The 18,442-nt window shown below is 39.3% G+C and overlaps 1 protein-coding gene across 1 annotated transcript; it reads right to left on the bottom strand.

Annotated features, from left to right (window-relative positions):
- Positions 1-4,151: 4,151 nt before the first annotated feature.
- Positions 4,152-17,179, bottom strand: ZFAND5 (zinc finger AN1-type containing 5). The gene is made up of 6 exons (XM_019650673.1): positions 16,614-17,179; positions 12,192-12,351; positions 11,657-11,771; positions 10,935-11,038; positions 8,515-8,640; positions 4,152-7,802 (listed from the first exon to the last, which is right to left on the bottom strand). The coding sequence occupies exons 2-6, from the start codon at positions 12,340-12,342 to the stop codon at positions 7,654-7,656; spliced, it is 645 nt and encodes a 214-aa protein (XP_019506218.1). The 5' UTR covers positions 12,343-12,351; positions 16,614-17,179; the 3' UTR covers positions 4,152-7,653.
- Between the last annotated feature and the right edge of the window lie 1,263 nt (positions 17,180-18,442).

The following is an 18,442-nucleotide window of genomic DNA, read 5'->3' as shown; positions in this document are numbered from 1 at the left end:
CAGTGGAGGGCGACAGCCTCTCAGATGCAAACCATGAGAATCCAATTGTAACTTTAAAAGGTCCATTTCATTTGGTTTCTACTACATATTATACACCTAGCTCATTTAAAAAATCAACCCTTGATTCTGTTTTACTAATGCCATGCCACTGAACAACTAACTTTACTATTGGGTCTTCTGAAAAGTCATGACGCATGTTTGCAACAGATGGCACTAGTTCATTTTTGGAAGTACTAGAGTTATTTGCATCTATGTTATTGCTATGTCATTTGACAGCTGACAGTTTAGCTTCATTCTAAAAAGAAATTGAGCGATTTGGTTGAGTTTTGGAGATTTTACAAGTTGAAGATGGAAGATAAAACTGCATTTTTGCCATGTTTTACTGTTTTACTTCCATAAAGGGAAGAATGTGTGTTAAGCTTGTGAAAAGTTGCATAAAGTTTACGGTGACAATGCTCTACAAGAATGTCAGTGCCAATGATGACTCACGAAATTCCCTGCTGGTGATTTTGATCTCAATGACGCTTCCTCAGTCAGGGAGGTCCACCGAGGTTCATGATGACAAAATAAAGGCATTGATTGAATCAAACCCACATTACACACCTGAAACCAGATTGCAGAAACATTGAACATCCATCATTCAAGCATTCACAACCACCTGAAGAAGCTGGGATGTGTAAGCAAGCTTGATATTTGGGTTCCGCATGAACTCAAAGAAGTTCATTTGATGTTGCATATAAACATCTGCAATATGCTCATTAAACGTGAAGAACATGATCCTGTTTTGAAGCAACTGATAACTGGTGATGAGAAGTGGATTGTTTACAACAATGTGGTGCACAAACGGTCTTGGTCCTGATGTGATGACTCGCCTCAAATGACTTCAAAAGCAGACATTCATCAGAGGAAGGTTATGCTCTCAGTGTGGTGGGATTTTAAAGGTGTCATGTTTTTCAAGCTTCTACCAAGAAACCAAATAATCAATTCGAATGTGTACTGTCGGCAATTGGACAGTTTGAACGAATCCATCATCCAGAAATGTCCAGAGCTTGCTAATTGTAAAGTTGTGTTCCATCGCGACAACTTACGACCACACACTCATTTGATCACCAGTAAAAAATTATTGGAGCTTGGATGGGATGTGTTGCCACACCCACCATACTCGCCTAATCTTGTGCCATCAGACTTCCACTTGTTTCACTCTTCAAATCTCCTTGCGTGGTATAACGTTCAATTCAGATGAGGGTGTAAATCAGCACCTTGTTCAGTTTTGTGCAAATAAAAACAGGTCCTTCTATGAACGAGGAATTATGAAGCTCACTGAAAGATGGCAAAAGGTTATTGAACAAAACGGGCAATATATCATTGATTGATCTTTGTTCTTTATATAAATAAATGACCTTTGAAAACCATAAGACAAAATACATCATGACTTTTCCAAAGACCCAATATAACATTTGAAATGCTATAATTCAGTACTATTATGTTCAGTCCAAGTTGGGTCTTCTGTGTATAGGCTGTACATCATTGGGCAGATTTGGTCACTAGTTAGCCTGGATAATTGTCTAGGGTCCTTAAAGATGCTTTTCTTAAAGAGTCTAGAAAATTCTTGGTCCCAATTTATCAAAACTGCTACCCTTAATTCACTTTAAAAGCGTTTCTTTTAATCGAAGATCCGAATAAGCATGCTTATCACTTGAATGCTTAAACGGTCATGTCTGAAGTGAATGCATATTTTGATACCTATGGATTGCACTTTCTTCCAACAGGTATTACTTTATTAAATCTTCAAAGTCTCATTATTTTTGTCAACTGATATAATCTAGAGACTGAAAAAACTGGTTATGCTGTCCCAGATATGCAAAACAATCTAATTTTCCTACCAACCAAATAAGCCACAGAATAGCTAAAAATGCAACTTGTTTAAACATAGGTAATTTGAGCAAGAATTTATAACATAGATAATAAAACCTAGTGGGTGGGGTTGCAGATTAACCACTCATAGTAAAGTATTATCATTTATACAGAATTACTTTTACAATAGCAATTAGCACAAGACATTAGAAGTCAAATGTTGTTAGTACGTGGGTGATATTTCTAAGCACATGGGGTATGTCTGGGGGAGAGGTTCCTAAGGAAGCATCGCCCCAGTAAGGTACTGCTTTTCTCATAGGGATGGATAAAAAAAATCGCCAGAAATATTTTTTCTTTGAAGAAATGCTTGAAAGAAAAAAGCGTATCAATTCTTGAGGTTCTATAAATGAACAGATCTAGTGTCACACAACATAAACTCTAATATTTGTTTGCCTGGTATTCTAATTTGCATGCTTGTGAATGCATTTTTAGTGATGGGGAGGGGAGGCTATTGCACATTATGAAGCAAGGATCAGATACCATCTTTTAATTTGCAATGGATTATACACACAGGATCAGAGAAACTTACTGTGAAACCAGTGTTTAAGTTGAGCTCATGTAGCATAGTTTAGTTTTTTATGGATGTTTGAACTCTAAAGTTTAAGTGCTTAAATAAAGGATTATTTTCTGAACAATTCCTACACTTAACAAAAATTTAGGCATGTGTTAAAAAGATTTTCTATTAACTTCTGAATAGACTGATAGATTACCATAATTCTTGAACAACCTTGATTATGTTGTGTCATTTCAGATAGATATAATCTGAGGTTCTGTGGTGATAGTGTCAGTCAAAATTCAAACCCAACAAAATGCAATTAAAAATATATTAACCAAGAAAACCTGTAACTTCTGTCATCTTGCAGTTGACTTAAGTATCACATGTGAAATATGACTTAGCAATATCAGTACCTATACTAAAAAGGAAAGTAGGACTTAGCTGCAGACAGAATGGAGTCTTATTTATGCCACAAAATGGTATTCCTTTTACTTCCAGGACTAGACCAGAAACACACTTGGAGAAAATACAAAAACTGCCCTTTGCTTCTATATGCATTAAAAACCAGTGTGTGTGTGTGCAAATAGCTAAAAGTATTAAATGGCACTTTTGTATTAATTGTATGTTTTTAAAGCAGATTGTACAAGAAACTTTGTCAAATTTCAAGTTACTTTTCATAAATTACCTGCTGCTTCACCCATGGAAAGACTTTTACATAGTTTAAGGTTACATAATCTTTTCGCTAAGCAACCACACCCATCCATCTCTCCAAAACTGTAAGCTAATATTTACGGACAAAAATCACTATAACTTTGTAGTCAAACAATTACACAAACTAGAGTCAAATTTCAAACATGTACATGATGTGGAGAGATAAAATAACCTTTCCAAGTTATGGTGCTTACCTAAAATTTATGTGTTTTGGAGCAAGGGATATGGGACAGGATGGGAGAGGCTTTGCTTCTCAATGTATATCAATATATTTTTGAACCCTGTGAATGTATTACCAATTCAGAAATTTACAACAATATGCTTAACATGTTGCTATTACATTATTTAGACATTTGTTCATTTTCAGTTAAGAACTTCATTTAACAGACATGTGCAAAAAAAGTCATACTGAAAATCATGATTCTAATCAATTTAAACTGAAAAATTTTGAGTTACAGATCTTTACCTTTTCACTATACAACTTAATGTAACCAATCTCATTCATTCTCAAATAATTCTCTTTACAAGTTTTAGAAATCATTACTCTAGGACATTAATAGCTCAACAGAATGAGGAGATGTCCTAGAGTGGGAGAAAATATTTACAAAACAAACATCTGATAAAGGGCTATTATTCAAAAATACAGAAAGAACTCTTAAAATTCAAATAAGAAAACAAATCCGATTAAAAAATGGGTCAAAGACCTTACCAGACACTTCACCAGATATACAAATGGCAAATAGGAGTATGAAAAGATATTCCACGTTATGTCATCAGAGGAATATAAATTTAAAGATACCATTGCACACCTGTTAGAATGGTCAAAATCCAGAACACTGACCAACGAATTCTAGTGAAGATGAGGAATAACAGAACTCATACATTGTTGGTAGGAATTAGTGCAAAATGGTACAGCCATTTGGAAGTTTGGCAGTTTCTTACAAAACTAAACAATCTTACCACACAATCCAGCTATCGCCCTTGGATTTCACCGAAAGAGCTGGAAATTCATGTCCACACAAAACCTACACACTGTTTATAGTAACTTTATTCATAATTGCCATATCTTGGAAGCAACCAAGGTATCCTTCAGTAGGCGAACGATTAAACAGTAGCACATCCAGACAATGAGTTATTCAACACTAATGAGAAATGAGCTATCAAGCCATAAAAAGACATGGAAGAAACTTGTGAATATTACTAAGTAAAAGACTCCAACCTGAAAAGGTTACATACTGATTCCAACTGTATGACATTTTGGAAAAGACAAAATTATGGACAGTAGAGCTGTGGTTGCCAGTGGTCAGGGTGGAAGCCGTGGTGTAGGCATAGGCAGAGCAGATTTTTAAGGCAGTGAATGATGGATATGTCATATTTGTCCAAACCTATAGAATGTACACCACCAACACTGAACTATAAACACTGGACTTTTTGGCTGATTATGATGTCAATGTAGGTTCACCAATTTTAACAAATGTATCCCTTTTGTGAGGGATGTTGATAGTAAGGGAGGCTCTCTTGTGTGTGTGGGGGGGGAAGGCATAATGGAAATCTCTGTACTTTCCTCTCATTTTTGCGTGGATCTAAAACTGCTCTAAAAAGTCTAACAAACGGGGATACTTACTATGAGCCAGGCACTGTTACATCCTTTTACAGAAGCCTGTTTTCAGGGTCCATTATCCTCTTTACTATGCCACTCGTTGCTCAATAGTTCCTTTGCAAATTAATTCACACTGTGGGAAGCTCACTTCAGATCCTAAAACCTGAAGCTCATTTTACAGATTAAAGCCCACTGCAGAATAGATTTGATAAAAGTAGATCAAGGTCATAGAGTGAATTCATATCACGGTGTCCTAGCAAAATATTTTTGGAGGGTGTGCAAAGATCTCTATAAGGACAAACATGGTATATTCTTAAAATGCTTAGTACCTCAATGCACACTCCAAAGTTAAAGCCCATTTTTAATCTTGCCAGAGACATTCAGGTTTGAATGCAAGTCTAGGTAGAACTGAATCCTCCTAGCTTCCCTTTTCCCCAGTTGATATTCCTGACAAATTAAATCCTTTCCAAATCTGTTCTCAATATTTCTTATAAAAATGATTATGGAGATATTACAATCTCGTGTTAAAGACCTTTACAGACAATTAAGTCCAAGGGTCCATCACCTTCCCATCTGTCTTTATCCCCCACACTGCTGACTTCAAAACCTTGATTTAAAATTTATCAAGCAAATTTTTATTGAAAAAGGTAGCATACCTTGAGAGGGGGAAATAAGTCTTATTCTTAAACCTTGAATAAAAATTAAGTTTACCTTCTCAAAAACTATAATTATCAATTGTGAGGATATTCTTCAATTTCCTTCATATTTCAGGAGATACTGTCCTTATCTCATCATAGAGCCTTTTACATACATATTTTCCCCATTTGAAGCAAAGGTAGCAATAGCCAAAGACCTGTGACAGATGATGGCGAACCAGGGTAAGTTACTTCTATTTCAAACTCGATCACTGAGAAGCCATAGGGTCTGTTCTTGGCTTCAGCTACCCCATGGGCAGTCAGAACATCACTGTTAGTCCTGCTATTTATCCCACCCACATGGACCTGCAAAGACCAAGCCCTTGTACCCATCTCTACACAACACACACACACAAAAACTATGCCTGTTCTTGTACACAAATTATCATGCCTCAAGTATCTAGAAAGCAAAGAAAAAAAAGGAAAAGGCAGATAAGCCATAATTGTTCAATTTCATTTTTCTCTTAAGTGCTACAATTGTTTTGATCCTAAAAGTGCCTATTCATTTATTCAAAAACAAATTACCTAGTATGTACCATACTCGAAGATGTTCCACAAAACTCACCTCATGGTTCTCACTTGAACACATGTTCAGTGATGGCAATTAAAAAAAATTTACAAAATTGCCATGCAAAGTCTACATATGCAACTAGAAAGTTTTCTTTGTATGCATTTTCTAATTATCCCCCTGTAGGATTTCTAACTATGGCTTAAAAACCCAATGAACAAGTGAAGTTTCCCTCTGTACATGGCTTTTATTATTTACATAATACAATATAGCATCAATGCTGGGTAGCATGATTATGTGCAATACATAAATATGAACTATCTGTACACATCTGCAGATCTAACTCAGAACTAAGGTACATAAAATTGAAAGCAAAACTGTGAATGCTTTAATAAAAGTAGAAACTAGGACTGAACACTGCAATAAATCAGAAGTAGTGCCTCGTGTACATACTTAACTATTTACAGATGAAAACAGGCATTACCACAACACTAATCTAACTATACTCATTTATATATAAAAAACACAAGTTTCATACATCACAGAAAACCTTCCATTATAACACAGAAGTGATATTACCAGACAAGCATCAGTGAAGTATACTGCCTCTTCTAGTTGTTATTGTACAATGCTGTAGATAATGCAGCCCATGCAATACACCCAAGAACACTAGAGTCCTACACCCAAGTACAATATGATAAAGCAGCCCTCTGCAAGTGGTGCTGGATACCACTAAGAAGTCTACTGCAGCCATGTTGATTATGATTTTTCCATGCAGAAGGGTACAGTTACATTAAGAACTGAAGTCTTTTAAAAAAAGCTTTAAACATTCTTTCCTGAACCAAAACATTCAAAAGATGCACATGAAAAATTAACGGTTCAGATACCTTTGCAACTTAAAATTCAGATGCATGTTATTCAATAGAGCTGCTGTATGTGAAAACCAAACGTAGAGTTTTAATTTCTTCTTGTAAACAAAATTAATCCTAGTGCAGTTCTGTGCTACACATTTTTAGCAATGAGAGTAATGCAGACATCTTCTGGTGCAGGCCAGCACAATAAGCTTCAACGACAGCTCAAGACCCTGTTGCTTGATGGTTTTACTTTTACGATAACCAGATGCGACGTTTACTTTTCATAAAATGTCTTATTTGACAGCTTTTAGAAGACCAATTAGCCAGGCTTATATATGGCACCAAATACTGGTTTCACGGAAAGGTCTGATCCTCTTTATAGCCTTCTTCCTGCTTCCAAAGAACATGTTGTGGAAATTAACAGGGTGAAGTTTAACTATGGTAGAAGTAGACTGCCAGTCCTTTTCTGGTGTACCATTTTTTAAAAAAATACAGGCACATAACACTAGCCAAATATTATACCTTGATTACATTCCCAAAAGGCAGATATGCTGCAAACATGCAGAGATTTCATGTACTTTGTTTGGCACGTCAGAACTAAATTTTTTCCCTATTATCTGTATAACTCAATTTGCTGTGCAGATTCTCATCCAATTTTATTCAAGGGAGGGCATATACATTTTGTAGGGCTGTATCTATCCAATTCTGCCTGTAACAAACACCCAAACATCCTAAAATATCAATTATAAGACAGACAAGTATAAAGTAAAACTCTGGAGAACATCAAAGGAAAATGGCCATGCATCTGCTCTTTAATGTTTTCCTACGATATATTAAAATAAAAACAAAGTTTCAGTCTCTTCACAAGTAGTAATTTATATTCTCTGGATTTTTTCAGCCACAACAACTGGATTCTCTTTTCTGATTTTTGCTGCAGCTTCTGCTTTGTAATCATATGGACAGTTGTGCTTGTCAGAGTAACGGTGAAGTCCACAAAACAAATTTCCACATCGGCAGTCAAACCCTGCACACACGAGAGGAAGTAGTCACTTGGGAGCTTGCAGCAGTTAAAAGGGGGGAGAAAGGGCGGGGAGCCTTATTCACTATAGAAAAGGAACCAGATCTTCATGGCTCGTCTATCACTTTAAATTGTGCAAGAGCTTTTAAACCCCCTTTGACATGGTGAGAAATTCAAATAACTATTCTTCCATAAACTCCTGCAGATATAATACAGGGTAGAAACTCTAGGCTCTGGAATCAGGCTGATGTAGATGCAAATCCTACTCCGACCATGTTAACTGGGTCATGTTTCCTCAAGTGAAAACCAGGGAAACACAACCATCAAATTCTGAGGTTTAAAGGAAATAAAACGTTATCTAGGATATTTTGTGCCTGGCTCAAAGTAGGTGCTTACTGTTTAGTTTAGGTACAGCTACCTTTTCCCCAGGAGAACAAAGGAAAGAATCAAAAGGGATGAATTTTTCAGTCCAATAAAGGAAAGGAATTCACAAGGCCTGAAGTTAATAAAAGGTTTCATGTGATCAGGGAGACAAATGGAAATCAAATTCAACTTCTCCCCACTATCCCTTCTCGCCCACACTAGAAATAGAAACTTTCTTTCCCTGCAAGTCGGGCATGTTTTATGTTTAAGACCGTCCAGCCTCTGAGGGAGTAACCAGGAGATCCTTCTTGAAGCCTAGCTGTAAACATACACTGTATAATGTGTTCTGGAATACCTGTAAGGCCAACTTTCTTTCTGCACATGAAACATCTGTTCTTCTTTGGTTTAGGTAACTCAGGAGCTTTTTCTTCACTTTGAGAAGTACTGGGCTGAGAAACGGAGGGACTGGGCTGAGTAACAACTGTAAAACAAGGGTAAAGTTAGAAGTTTGTCAAGAGTTCACTGGCTGACAATTATCTAAGTAAAACAAAACAAAATATTTAAGAGAAACAGTAAGATTCTTAGTGAAAATGTTTAAGTAGCCTTTCTTAAAAACATGTACTTGAAATAGAATCTTATATTTTTTTGAATCTTATACTTGAATATCAGAACTTTCAAATCTGAGAATTTCTTGCCAATTAACATAATACCACTTGCTCCCCTAAATTTTGTAAAATGATCACCGCACTCAATTCCTTTGAACGTATTCTTAACAGATTGTACTGAGAAACAAAATCCTAATTCTAACTTTTTAAAGACCTGAGAGATGTTGTTCATATGCTCAGTTTTTTCATATCGCAATTGTCTAAATGTTAACATCTTAATTGGTAGGGCTGTTCAAATTCATTACTATTCAGTAAATAAAGTTGCCAACTTACAAGGTACTATAAAAAAAGAAATCATTTTCGTTTTACACTGACAGTAAACTGTTTAGATAAAACCAGCAGATTTTGACAAGTAAAACTGAAATCATTAATCACTAGTTTCAGATCCTAAAAATTTCACAATTATTATTTTGCCATTTTAACAAGTACTTTATATTGTCTTACGTAGAAAATCTAGAAGATTTTTTGAACAGTTTCTTTTGAAAGATTAGGAAACATCTTTAGGACAATGTAAGTACTTGGGAAGTTTTGATTTTAAACTACTAAGGATTCGATAGGCAAAACAAGACTTTTTAAACCACAGCTGTTATTTACTTTGTGATACTTATCTAAAATGGGTATGGAATTTAGAGATATGATCTACATTAAGTCTGTTTTAATATTAATCCACACCCCAAGAATAGAAAATTAACGTATGCAATGCTAAAAGTACTACTCTACTGCCTAAATAGGCCAGCAATATTAGCATAAACCCAAAGTTTAAAAGCAAGCCAACTTACTCTAAAATTCTCCCCAAATTTATAACTCATTTGCATTAGTAATATATCCAGACTAACACACTATTCCACCTATTACTTATTGCTAAAAATCTATTATGTATGACAACCTCAATATAATTTTTCCTGATGGGGGATGAGGGTAAAGAATAATCTTTGGGAATAGCTGAGGGATGTGGAGGGATGACAGCCATTTCCTTGGCCACACCTGAAAACCAAACTGGTTCCTAAGACATACAGGGAAGAAGGGGCTAAGAAAAGAAAAGCGATACAGAAAAGGCAAAGAAGCAGTAAACTACAGAATGCCTACTAAGAAATAATAAATGTGAAGACTAGCTACCAGATCTAACCCAAAAGGTAATGTTCCAAGGTCAGAGTAATTTTGTGTAAAACAAAAAAACAGAACAAAAGCTTCATATATGTACACACTAATTTGGTCATCTTTTTCAGAAGGGTAAACTCATTTCAAAATACCAAATATGGATTCACCTGCCCAACTTAAAAATTTTAACCTAAACTTTACAAGTTAAGATTGATCTAGTTCACCTATGCTTGGCTATGTGATATTAGCAAAAGCCAGCCTCCAAAGCAGATTATATATCCACTGACACCATTTCCTCCCAATCAAGTTTCATATTGTGTTCCGTCAGCACTACCAGGAGATAATGAATTCATCAAAGGTAAACTATGTGCACCACAGAACACATGGATCCTTGCTGTAGGCCTATCACAGGCTATTCAAACAAGTCCATCTTCTGGCACATCAGTCTGGTTGCACTAGGTAAGTTAAGCAGACTTCGAGTCACTCTCTAACGAAAACCAAAAATACCTTTCCACAGTGAGTTTTAAGCTCCCACAAAATGAGTTCCTACAGTTCAACTTGAAAGTTTGTGTTCAATATGTTCTTTTGCTTCAATATTTTCTACAATATTGACAATATCAAGACTGAATACTGTTTTGATTATAAAATTTTTCTTCACAGCTTTGAAATTTAATCTATATTAATTTCTAGGTTTGTGGACGATAACTTCTCTAATGATTTAAGACACCTTTAAAATATGATGGTAAACCACCTTTTAAGTTCATTGAATTCTTAACACTTCTAGCCTCTTGCTTATAAACTTTGCTGATTTGGGGGGGTGGGGGGGCAGAGAAAAAAGGAGAGAGTAGAGTGACTATTTTACACTCTTTAATGATGGTGGTTCTTTCTTGGCCTGCATTTTATAGCTAGCTCTCTCTCTCTGATCCTTCAATGGGAAGGAAAGACTCCCCCCACCAACCCTTTCTCATACTACCAAGTCCAAAACTGAACTAGTATGAAACAAAAAGCATACCTGGCTCTGACACCTCTGTTTTCGGGGTAGTTATTTTGTCCTCTCTTGAAATGCTCATTTCTGTCATTTGCTGAGTGACAGGCAAGGCAGCCACAGGCACATTTCTATTTGAGTTCAAGCAAACATTTTTAAAGATGTTAAGGGTACTTCTTTGCGAGATAGTAAGTTGTCAGTTCAACTTTATATATTATTTCCAACATGATGAAATGGAGCTAAATAATCTAAAATTTTAAAAGGATATTGGATGCCCAGCACAAATGGTTGAGAATAAAGAAAGCAATTTGATAAATAGCTATTCCATTCAAGGCTGCATTATCTGTATAGATCACCATGTTTTATTGTAGCCAACTAGGAATTTTGAGCTGTGCCTGCAATTTGTTTAAGGGCAAAAGGAGTCAGTTTTGCCAAAATGCTTGTGTGGCATTACAATACAGTCTGCGGAGCCTCACTTTCTACAACCCCTAAACCTCAATTACAAGTAAACGAAAGCACAGCATCTTTGGGGGTGTTTTGGAGTGCGTTATATATCTTTACTCAATGAGCTACAAAGATCATACGTTAAGATACTGAAATCCCTGACTGTCCAACTCATACAAAACCAAGGGCATCTGATATATTAACATCCTTATTATATATTAACATTCACAATTATAATTGTATAGATAGCAGAGGTATTTTATTTCCTCCTTGTATTATAAAACTTGTAAAATGCTCCGACTTACCTTGATTTTTCAGATGTGCTGCCAGCAGCACCTTCACAGTTGTTTAAACTAGTAGCGTCTGCTCTTTGTACAGATGCAGAATCTGAGGTAGGACTGTTGGAACCACTAGCTGTCCCTATTTAAAGAAAGGATTTGTAAGAGACAAAGCAATACTACACTCAGTATCAAGACTAATAAGTAACAAATACTTGCATTTAATTAGGTTAGTGATCTAAGCACTTTCACTGTGCTGCAGAATCCTATACTTGAGTATCCAAACAAAAATACCTATTAAAAAGTCATATCCAGTGAATACAAGCATGAAACAAAACCTCAAAAAGGAAAATGAAAAAACTAAATGATGCTTGTAGATAGTCATTCATTCCTGATGTAGTCATGCCAAGTACTTGGGCTGTTGCTTTAATTTCAAGCTTTTCTCAGGTCTTCTCTCCTTGGGCTTTCAGCCTTGATTCTCTCAGTCTTAGAACCCAATTCTTGGCTCTATGTTTTCTGTCCACCAGTTCTTCAAATGAGTTTTTCCTTGGAAACAACTTACCCATTGGGCTCATTCTGCCACTATTCTGCTGCCTCTGAAGATGTTCTTTGTAGCAAACAGAACACATTCCATTTGTCCTAGGATTTCCATAGAAGCCACATCCTGTACTACACAGCATGGGCCCTGGGGTCTGGTTAGTCTCCTGAGCCATATTTTTCTGCTATAAAAAAAAAAACAGAAGCAAAATTTTAGAAACTAGCATGTAACCAAAATAAAATCACTAAAAATCACTAAATTACTACGATGGTCACCAGTGTACCTTTGTTATTCTAAACACCAAGTCTGTTTCTAACAAAGGCCCATTACAAAGACTAGGCCAAGAAAATTAGGAATATTTCGTTGCCTTTTTAAAACAAAGGGCATGAAAGAAATTCTGTTTTAGCTTGATAAAGAATGAACTATAATGACTACACAATTCTTTAGGACAAAAAGATTCTACCATTAAACATTAAAATGTATTATTGCACCTGTCACTAGTTTTTTCAATTTCTGAACAGGTCACTGCCTGATATCAGAATTATGTTTAAATCAATTTGGGCAATTGATATCTTTAAGTCACTTTCTGCTCTCATGCGATTAGTTAAAAATATATTAAATGAAACTAGCAAATGGAAAAAAACCCTACAATAATCAAAACTACTGACTCTTGAGATCTGTTAGTGGTTCTTTTAACTGGTTGTATATTCGATGTAGCTCTAAAACTTTCTTAAAACTAATACCTGAATATACTTGGGCCCCACTAGTAATTCAACAATTCTGCTATGGGTTAGAGCATTTGTGCTCTTAAAACGTTGCAAAAACTTCATAGCCCACTGAAAAGAAAGCTAGTATAGATCGTCTTAGCCTTTCCTGTTACCTTGGCACCAACAAGTGAAGCTCTTTAAGAATTTAGGGGGTCAGCTGCTTAACCTTTTATGTTCTACACTTGAGGTGTGAGATCTGGGTCTGAGTCCTTTTAAAGTCAGTGTCTAGAAACCTGTAAAGCACAAATTATCAGCTGCAGATTTCTCACCAAAGGCTCTATCTATTAAAGTTTTAACAAGCTCTTGTCTTCCTCATACCAGAAAATGAAACCTTTTTAAGCTCTATTTCAGTATAGCAAAGCAAAGCAATATAAATACACCTTTAGTAATGGTTAATATTTAATGCTAGGTCTTTAAAAAAAAATTTTTTTTAATGCTAGGCTACCAGAAAGAACTTACAGTAAGAATACTCTTCCTTTTCCAGAAGCCTTGTTAAAATTAGCACAAATTTAGTAATAGTTAGCTAAATTTCTAAATTTCCCTCCGAGTTAAGAGAAAATACACATTTAAGAAAAATGTGAGGCTTTCCATGTCATCTTAAAATATGCATGAGTGTACAAAAGCATATTTGAGAGCATTTTATCAAAGGAAGATCATCTGCTCTAACTTGTGGTCACTGTTATTTAAATGTGCCTTAATTTTGATAATGGAGGTCAGTTATGATTTATTAAGTTGTGAACATTTCAAATATGTGCAGGAAAAATACTTCAAGCTAGAGCTTGTCATCTCCTGGAATTTTATATAGCTTTTCCAACTACCACATACTAGAAAATACACTCTTTAGTGAGCTATTAAAAACAATGTTGTAGCAAGTGTTAGCAATTTTTATTAACAAAATTATAAAAAGGGTGGAAGAAGACTAATCAATTTTGACCCGGCCAGAATCCTGACAATAATTCCCCCAATTAAATGATAGTAATCTTTTCTTTTGTTAGCAAAAAAGGCACCATTTTCAAGCTTGAAAATATTTCAAGCCAATCAAGCTTGTAAGGAGTGACCAAGATCCCCAATTTCAAACAATAATACTAATTTAGCTGACACTGTCTCTTTAAATAGTAAGTGGAATTTAGCTGACTCATTTTAGAGCAGAGTAGTGTAAACATTTCAAAATCACTTATGAAGTTTATTAATAAACACTTTCAGCTGGGTTTTTAAAAATTTGAGCATACATGCAAAAAGCGCTTCAAATAATATATTATGTATTTATTTGCATGCCAACAATGCAAAGTGTGTAAATCTTGACCCTAAACAAAAAGTTGGGCCATTCCCTGACTGAACCCAGCTTACGAGTTGTGCTAGCCCACACTTTCTATACTAATTTCCAGTGTCATTTGACAGTGGCTTTAAAAGCAAATTAGTCTAAATGAGCCAACCAACATTATTGACATTAGTCTAATTCTTAAAATCTTGTTTTATATAAATTAAATGGTGTTTTTTTTCCCTCATCCAATGATTTCACCCACTTCAACATGCACAGTATTCCACCTTTCCTTCTTCAGAAAACACATCTACCTTCAAATCACTATAAATAGCCTTCAACTCTGAGACACCACGACTTTGGTCTTTTACATGGTTTCTCCCCTAGAAAGCCAGCTTTTAAATGCCATCACATGTGCACAGCTTGCCTTAATATTTCTCAGAAGCTTAGATCACATGTGCCGGCGCTTCAGCCTGTCACAAGGCTGCAATGTGACAGGCTGAGCTGGATGGAGGCTCTCACATAAAGCCTAGTCAACAGGGGCCTCTGAAATCAGCTTCTATTTATATCTCAGAGCCTGCCAACTCCTACACAACCACAAGAACTAAGGATGCGGCCTTCATGCATCTAATATATAAAGAAAACACAACAAAAAGATGCCATTAAGGCTGCTACAGTTTTTTCAAATGTAGGGAGGGTTAGAGAATCTCAAATTCAATCTAGGAGATGCAAGCTTCATTAATCACTCATGAAGGCAAAATGGTCAGGGCTGTTTATAAAAACAAAGCACAGTAGAGAGCACATCAAGACAGGAAGAATCCTCGTGTTTAGTGGCAATTTTCTGGGTAGGGTGGGGGTTGCCAGTAGGTACTGTGTGGTTCTTTCCTACCTGGCAGTATTTTGGAAAAATGCAGTACCATTACTATTCAGTACTTTTAAAGTTGATATAAGCTTGAGCATACATGTGCCAGCTCTATCAGGTATAGCTGAAATGTGTTTTTATAGTTTCAGCTTTCTGTAATTCATAGCTTAAAAAACAAACAAACAAAAAACCTGGGCATGCCACTGAAATCTCCAGCCTCAAATATAATTTTTTTAAAAAGGCTTTTTACACCTATGGGATTTAGTTCTTCCAGGTGCACCCAATGTTTAAAGATGTTTAAAATGCCCACTCACCTGGAGTTGATACCTGAATTCTAGCCTCTAATCTACCTCTAACTAAACGAGTGACCTTGGGCAAGTCCTTACCCTCCCTATCTCAGTTCCCCTCTGCCAAATGAGAGTAGATTAGTGTGATTTTTTTTAAAGCTCCTTTCCAGGCTTAATATCAGGCCTGATAGAAAACAGAGAACAAAACAACGACAAACCCCTTTTGGGGGACATTTAAGAAAAAACTTAAAAAATAAAACTGCAATTATTTTCACTAATTCAAATGGTTCTGAAATCCTATTTTACAAAATTAGTAAAACGAAATTCATTTAATTTTTTTTAAAGCCTTTAAATTACCTGAAAACCAGGTTTAGAAACAGGGGCTCTGTGACCTATATACTACTTTACACTAGTGTCCTTAAACCAGATTCTTAGGAGGCATTCAATCAATAAAGATAACCCGGGCCTTGCCCCAAAACACAGCTCCAGGGAGTGAGCTGAAAGCGAGCAAAGAATTTCACGTTCATCAGCCTAAATGCACGAAACAAAGGGGAAGGCGTTCCATTTCTTTTATGAAAGGGATCTTGGGCGAGAAAAGCAGAAACATTGGGAAAACTTATACAAGACGACAGAGAAGCCCCCCTCACCCACGTCCTAGGGAATTTTAGAACAAGTTCGGGTCCCACCGGTCCCCCAACCCTACCCTCATGCCCCGCGCCAAGCACAGGCCTCACTCAGGAAAGCCCAGCAGGGCCTTCTCCAAAAACCACTGAGTCATGCGTAACAGCAGCTCCGCAGGACAGGCCGGCCCCTCACCCTGAGTCGACCCCCGGCCCTGCACGGCTCCCCGAGGAGGCGGCGAGCTGGGGGGGTGCGGCGAGCGGGGCCGGGGGTGCGGCCGCCGCCACCACCTCTTTGTCTCTACGGGCTGAGCTGCCCACGCCGGGCGCCGCTGAGGGCGGCCGGGACCGACGCGAGGGAGACCCGGGGCCCGAACCCCCGGAGGCCGCACGCCGGGTATTGTTTCCCCGAGTGTGCTTGAGCGAGTGAGCCCGGGCGCATGGAGCCGGGCCTTAGGCCACGACGACAGGATGACGCCTCCGTCTTTGTGCTTCCTGAGCTGGCGGGCTGGCTCCCCTCCCCCGGACGCCGCCATCGGCGGCCCGCTCGGGCTTCGCCGAAGTTCCGTGGCGATCAGGTCCCCACCCCCACTCCCACCCGCCGATCCAGCACGAGCCGCCAGGCACCCTCCCCCAGCTCCCCACCACTCACCCTGCGTGGGCAGCAGTGCAGGAGTCGGGCTTGCGCGCGACGCCGGCGCGGTAGGGCCGAGTCGAGCCGAGGCCTGTGGAGGAGCTCGCCCGACGCCCTGGAGTCGCCGCCGCGGGCGGGAAGCAGGTAGGAGCCTCAGGCGGGGGTGGCGCTCCCACCGCCGCCGCGGGGTACTTCTTTGTTCCTGCAGCAGCACCAAGCGTGGCCTGGACACGCCGGGGCTCGGGAAGTGGGAGGAGGGAAGCGAGGGGGGGCAGAGGAGGAGGCGGAGGGAGGACCGGAGGCCGCCGAGGCTAACGCTGCTCGGGGCGCTTGCCCGTCGTCGCCTCACGCCTCCACCGGCGGCGGGTAAGGCCGAGTCCGAGGGCGAGCGGGGCGCGCGCAGCGAGGGCTGGGCGCCGCGAGGTCCCGCTGATGGCGCTCTCCGTCGCTTCTGCTACCGCTGATGAGGCTGCGTGGCTCTCAGGAGCGAGCGAGCCCCAAACCGAAAAGCAGACCGGTCCGCGCTCCAGCCGACTGACGCTTCCTCTCCGCTCGGCGCTAGGGCAGTGAGGGAAAGAGGGAGGGAGGGGGCGGGGCCCGTGCGTCAGCGAAAACCCCTACGGCGGCGGCGGGGCGCGCGGTGACGTCCCCTGCCCGACGCCCCGCCCCCGACTCCAGGCACCAGGTCCGGGAGGCGGAGCGGAGTGTGGCCGCGCTGCCATCTCACGGAGCCGAGTCACTGGCCCGGCTCCGGCCCTAGGGTGGAGCTGGAAAGAGCTAGTCCTGCGGGTGATGCGTTACTATTTTTAACCCGATTGTCGGCCTTCGGCCTCCCTCCTTCCGATTTTCTCACTCAAGCTCGCTTCTCGCCACCTGAGTTCTCACGCTTTGTCTGGAGCCCTTTCCTCCTTACTCTCCTAACCACTGCTTCCCCGCCTCTCAAGAATTAAAAGGATTCGCCTCGAGTAGAGGAAAAAGAACTGCTTTATAGCTTCTGGGTCTTTTTAGCCTGTTTATGAAGCCTCTCCCCGCCCCACTCCCTTCCACCCCCTTTCGACTCCAAAGTCTAGCCTGAGCAATGCCCTGAAGCCACCCGGAAGGAGCTGGGCAGGCGGCGCTCGCTCAAGGTCACGGGTGGTGGTGCAGTCTGGAAACGCGCTGTCGTCTAGCTGCTAGTCGTCGGCCCTGGCGTCGCTGTTCTGAACAAACTGTTTTTTTGGCCAGCCTGTAAAATCCCTAGAAATTGACTATTCCAGCAAAGCATCGTAAACTGGGAAAGCACCAAATGTTCTACTCAAGAAATGGAGTTCAGAGATAAACAAGCTAGAACTGAGGCGGAGATCAGAAAGGAGACGCTGCAGGAGGAAGTTCAAGAGAGGGGAGGTATGAGACAGGCAATTCAGAAATGAAGCGCAGAGCTCGACTAGTAATGGTTAGTTCACTCAAAACACTGAGACTCTTTTCAAAGCACCACCACCACCAACAACAACAAAAAAACCCGCTTCCAGCTGACCTCTCCAGGTGACTTTAGTTCAACTCAAGAACAAAATTACTAAGACAGAAAGGAATTCTGAAACTTTTCTAGTAAACATTGGCCTAATGAATAAATAGAAATTATATTTAGGGCTTATATTAGCCACCATTAAAAATAGAGTGAGAGGTCCCTTCCGTGTTTCCCAAACTTGCTGATCAGAAAAATCACCTGGGTGATCATTTAAAAGATCCCTGGGCCTCTCCCCTCGAGATGGTTTTTGTATGGAGGTGGAGCTCAGGAACTTGTTTTTTAAGTAATGCTTTATATTGTGTATTTAGGAGACTCTGTCCTCGTTCCCTATGCCAAAATTTCC

The sequence above is a fragment of the Hipposideros armiger genome, unplaced genomic scaffold (genome assembly GCF_001890085.2).
Source record: "Hipposideros armiger isolate ML-2016 unplaced genomic scaffold, ASM189008v1 scaffold_144, whole genome shotgun sequence".
Taxonomy (NCBI): domain Eukaryota; kingdom Metazoa; phylum Chordata; class Mammalia; order Chiroptera; family Hipposideridae; genus Hipposideros; species Hipposideros armiger.
Note: the sequence above shows the minus strand (reverse complement) of the source record. Positions and strands in the feature narration are given on the sequence as shown.

Coding starts and splice junctions, on each gene's coding strand:
- ZFAND5 (XM_019650673.1), bottom strand. CDS start 12,342: ATGGCTCAGGAGACTAACCAGACCCCAGGGCCCATGCTGTGTAGTACA. Junction 11,772..12,191: donor TGGCAGAATGAGCCCAATGG/GTAAGTTGTTTC, acceptor TTCTTTAAATAG/GGACAGCTAGTGGTTCCAAC. Junction 11,039..11,656: donor AGCACATCTGAAAAATCAAG/GTAAGTCGGAGC, acceptor GAACTCAAATAG/AAATGTGCCTGTGGCTGCCT.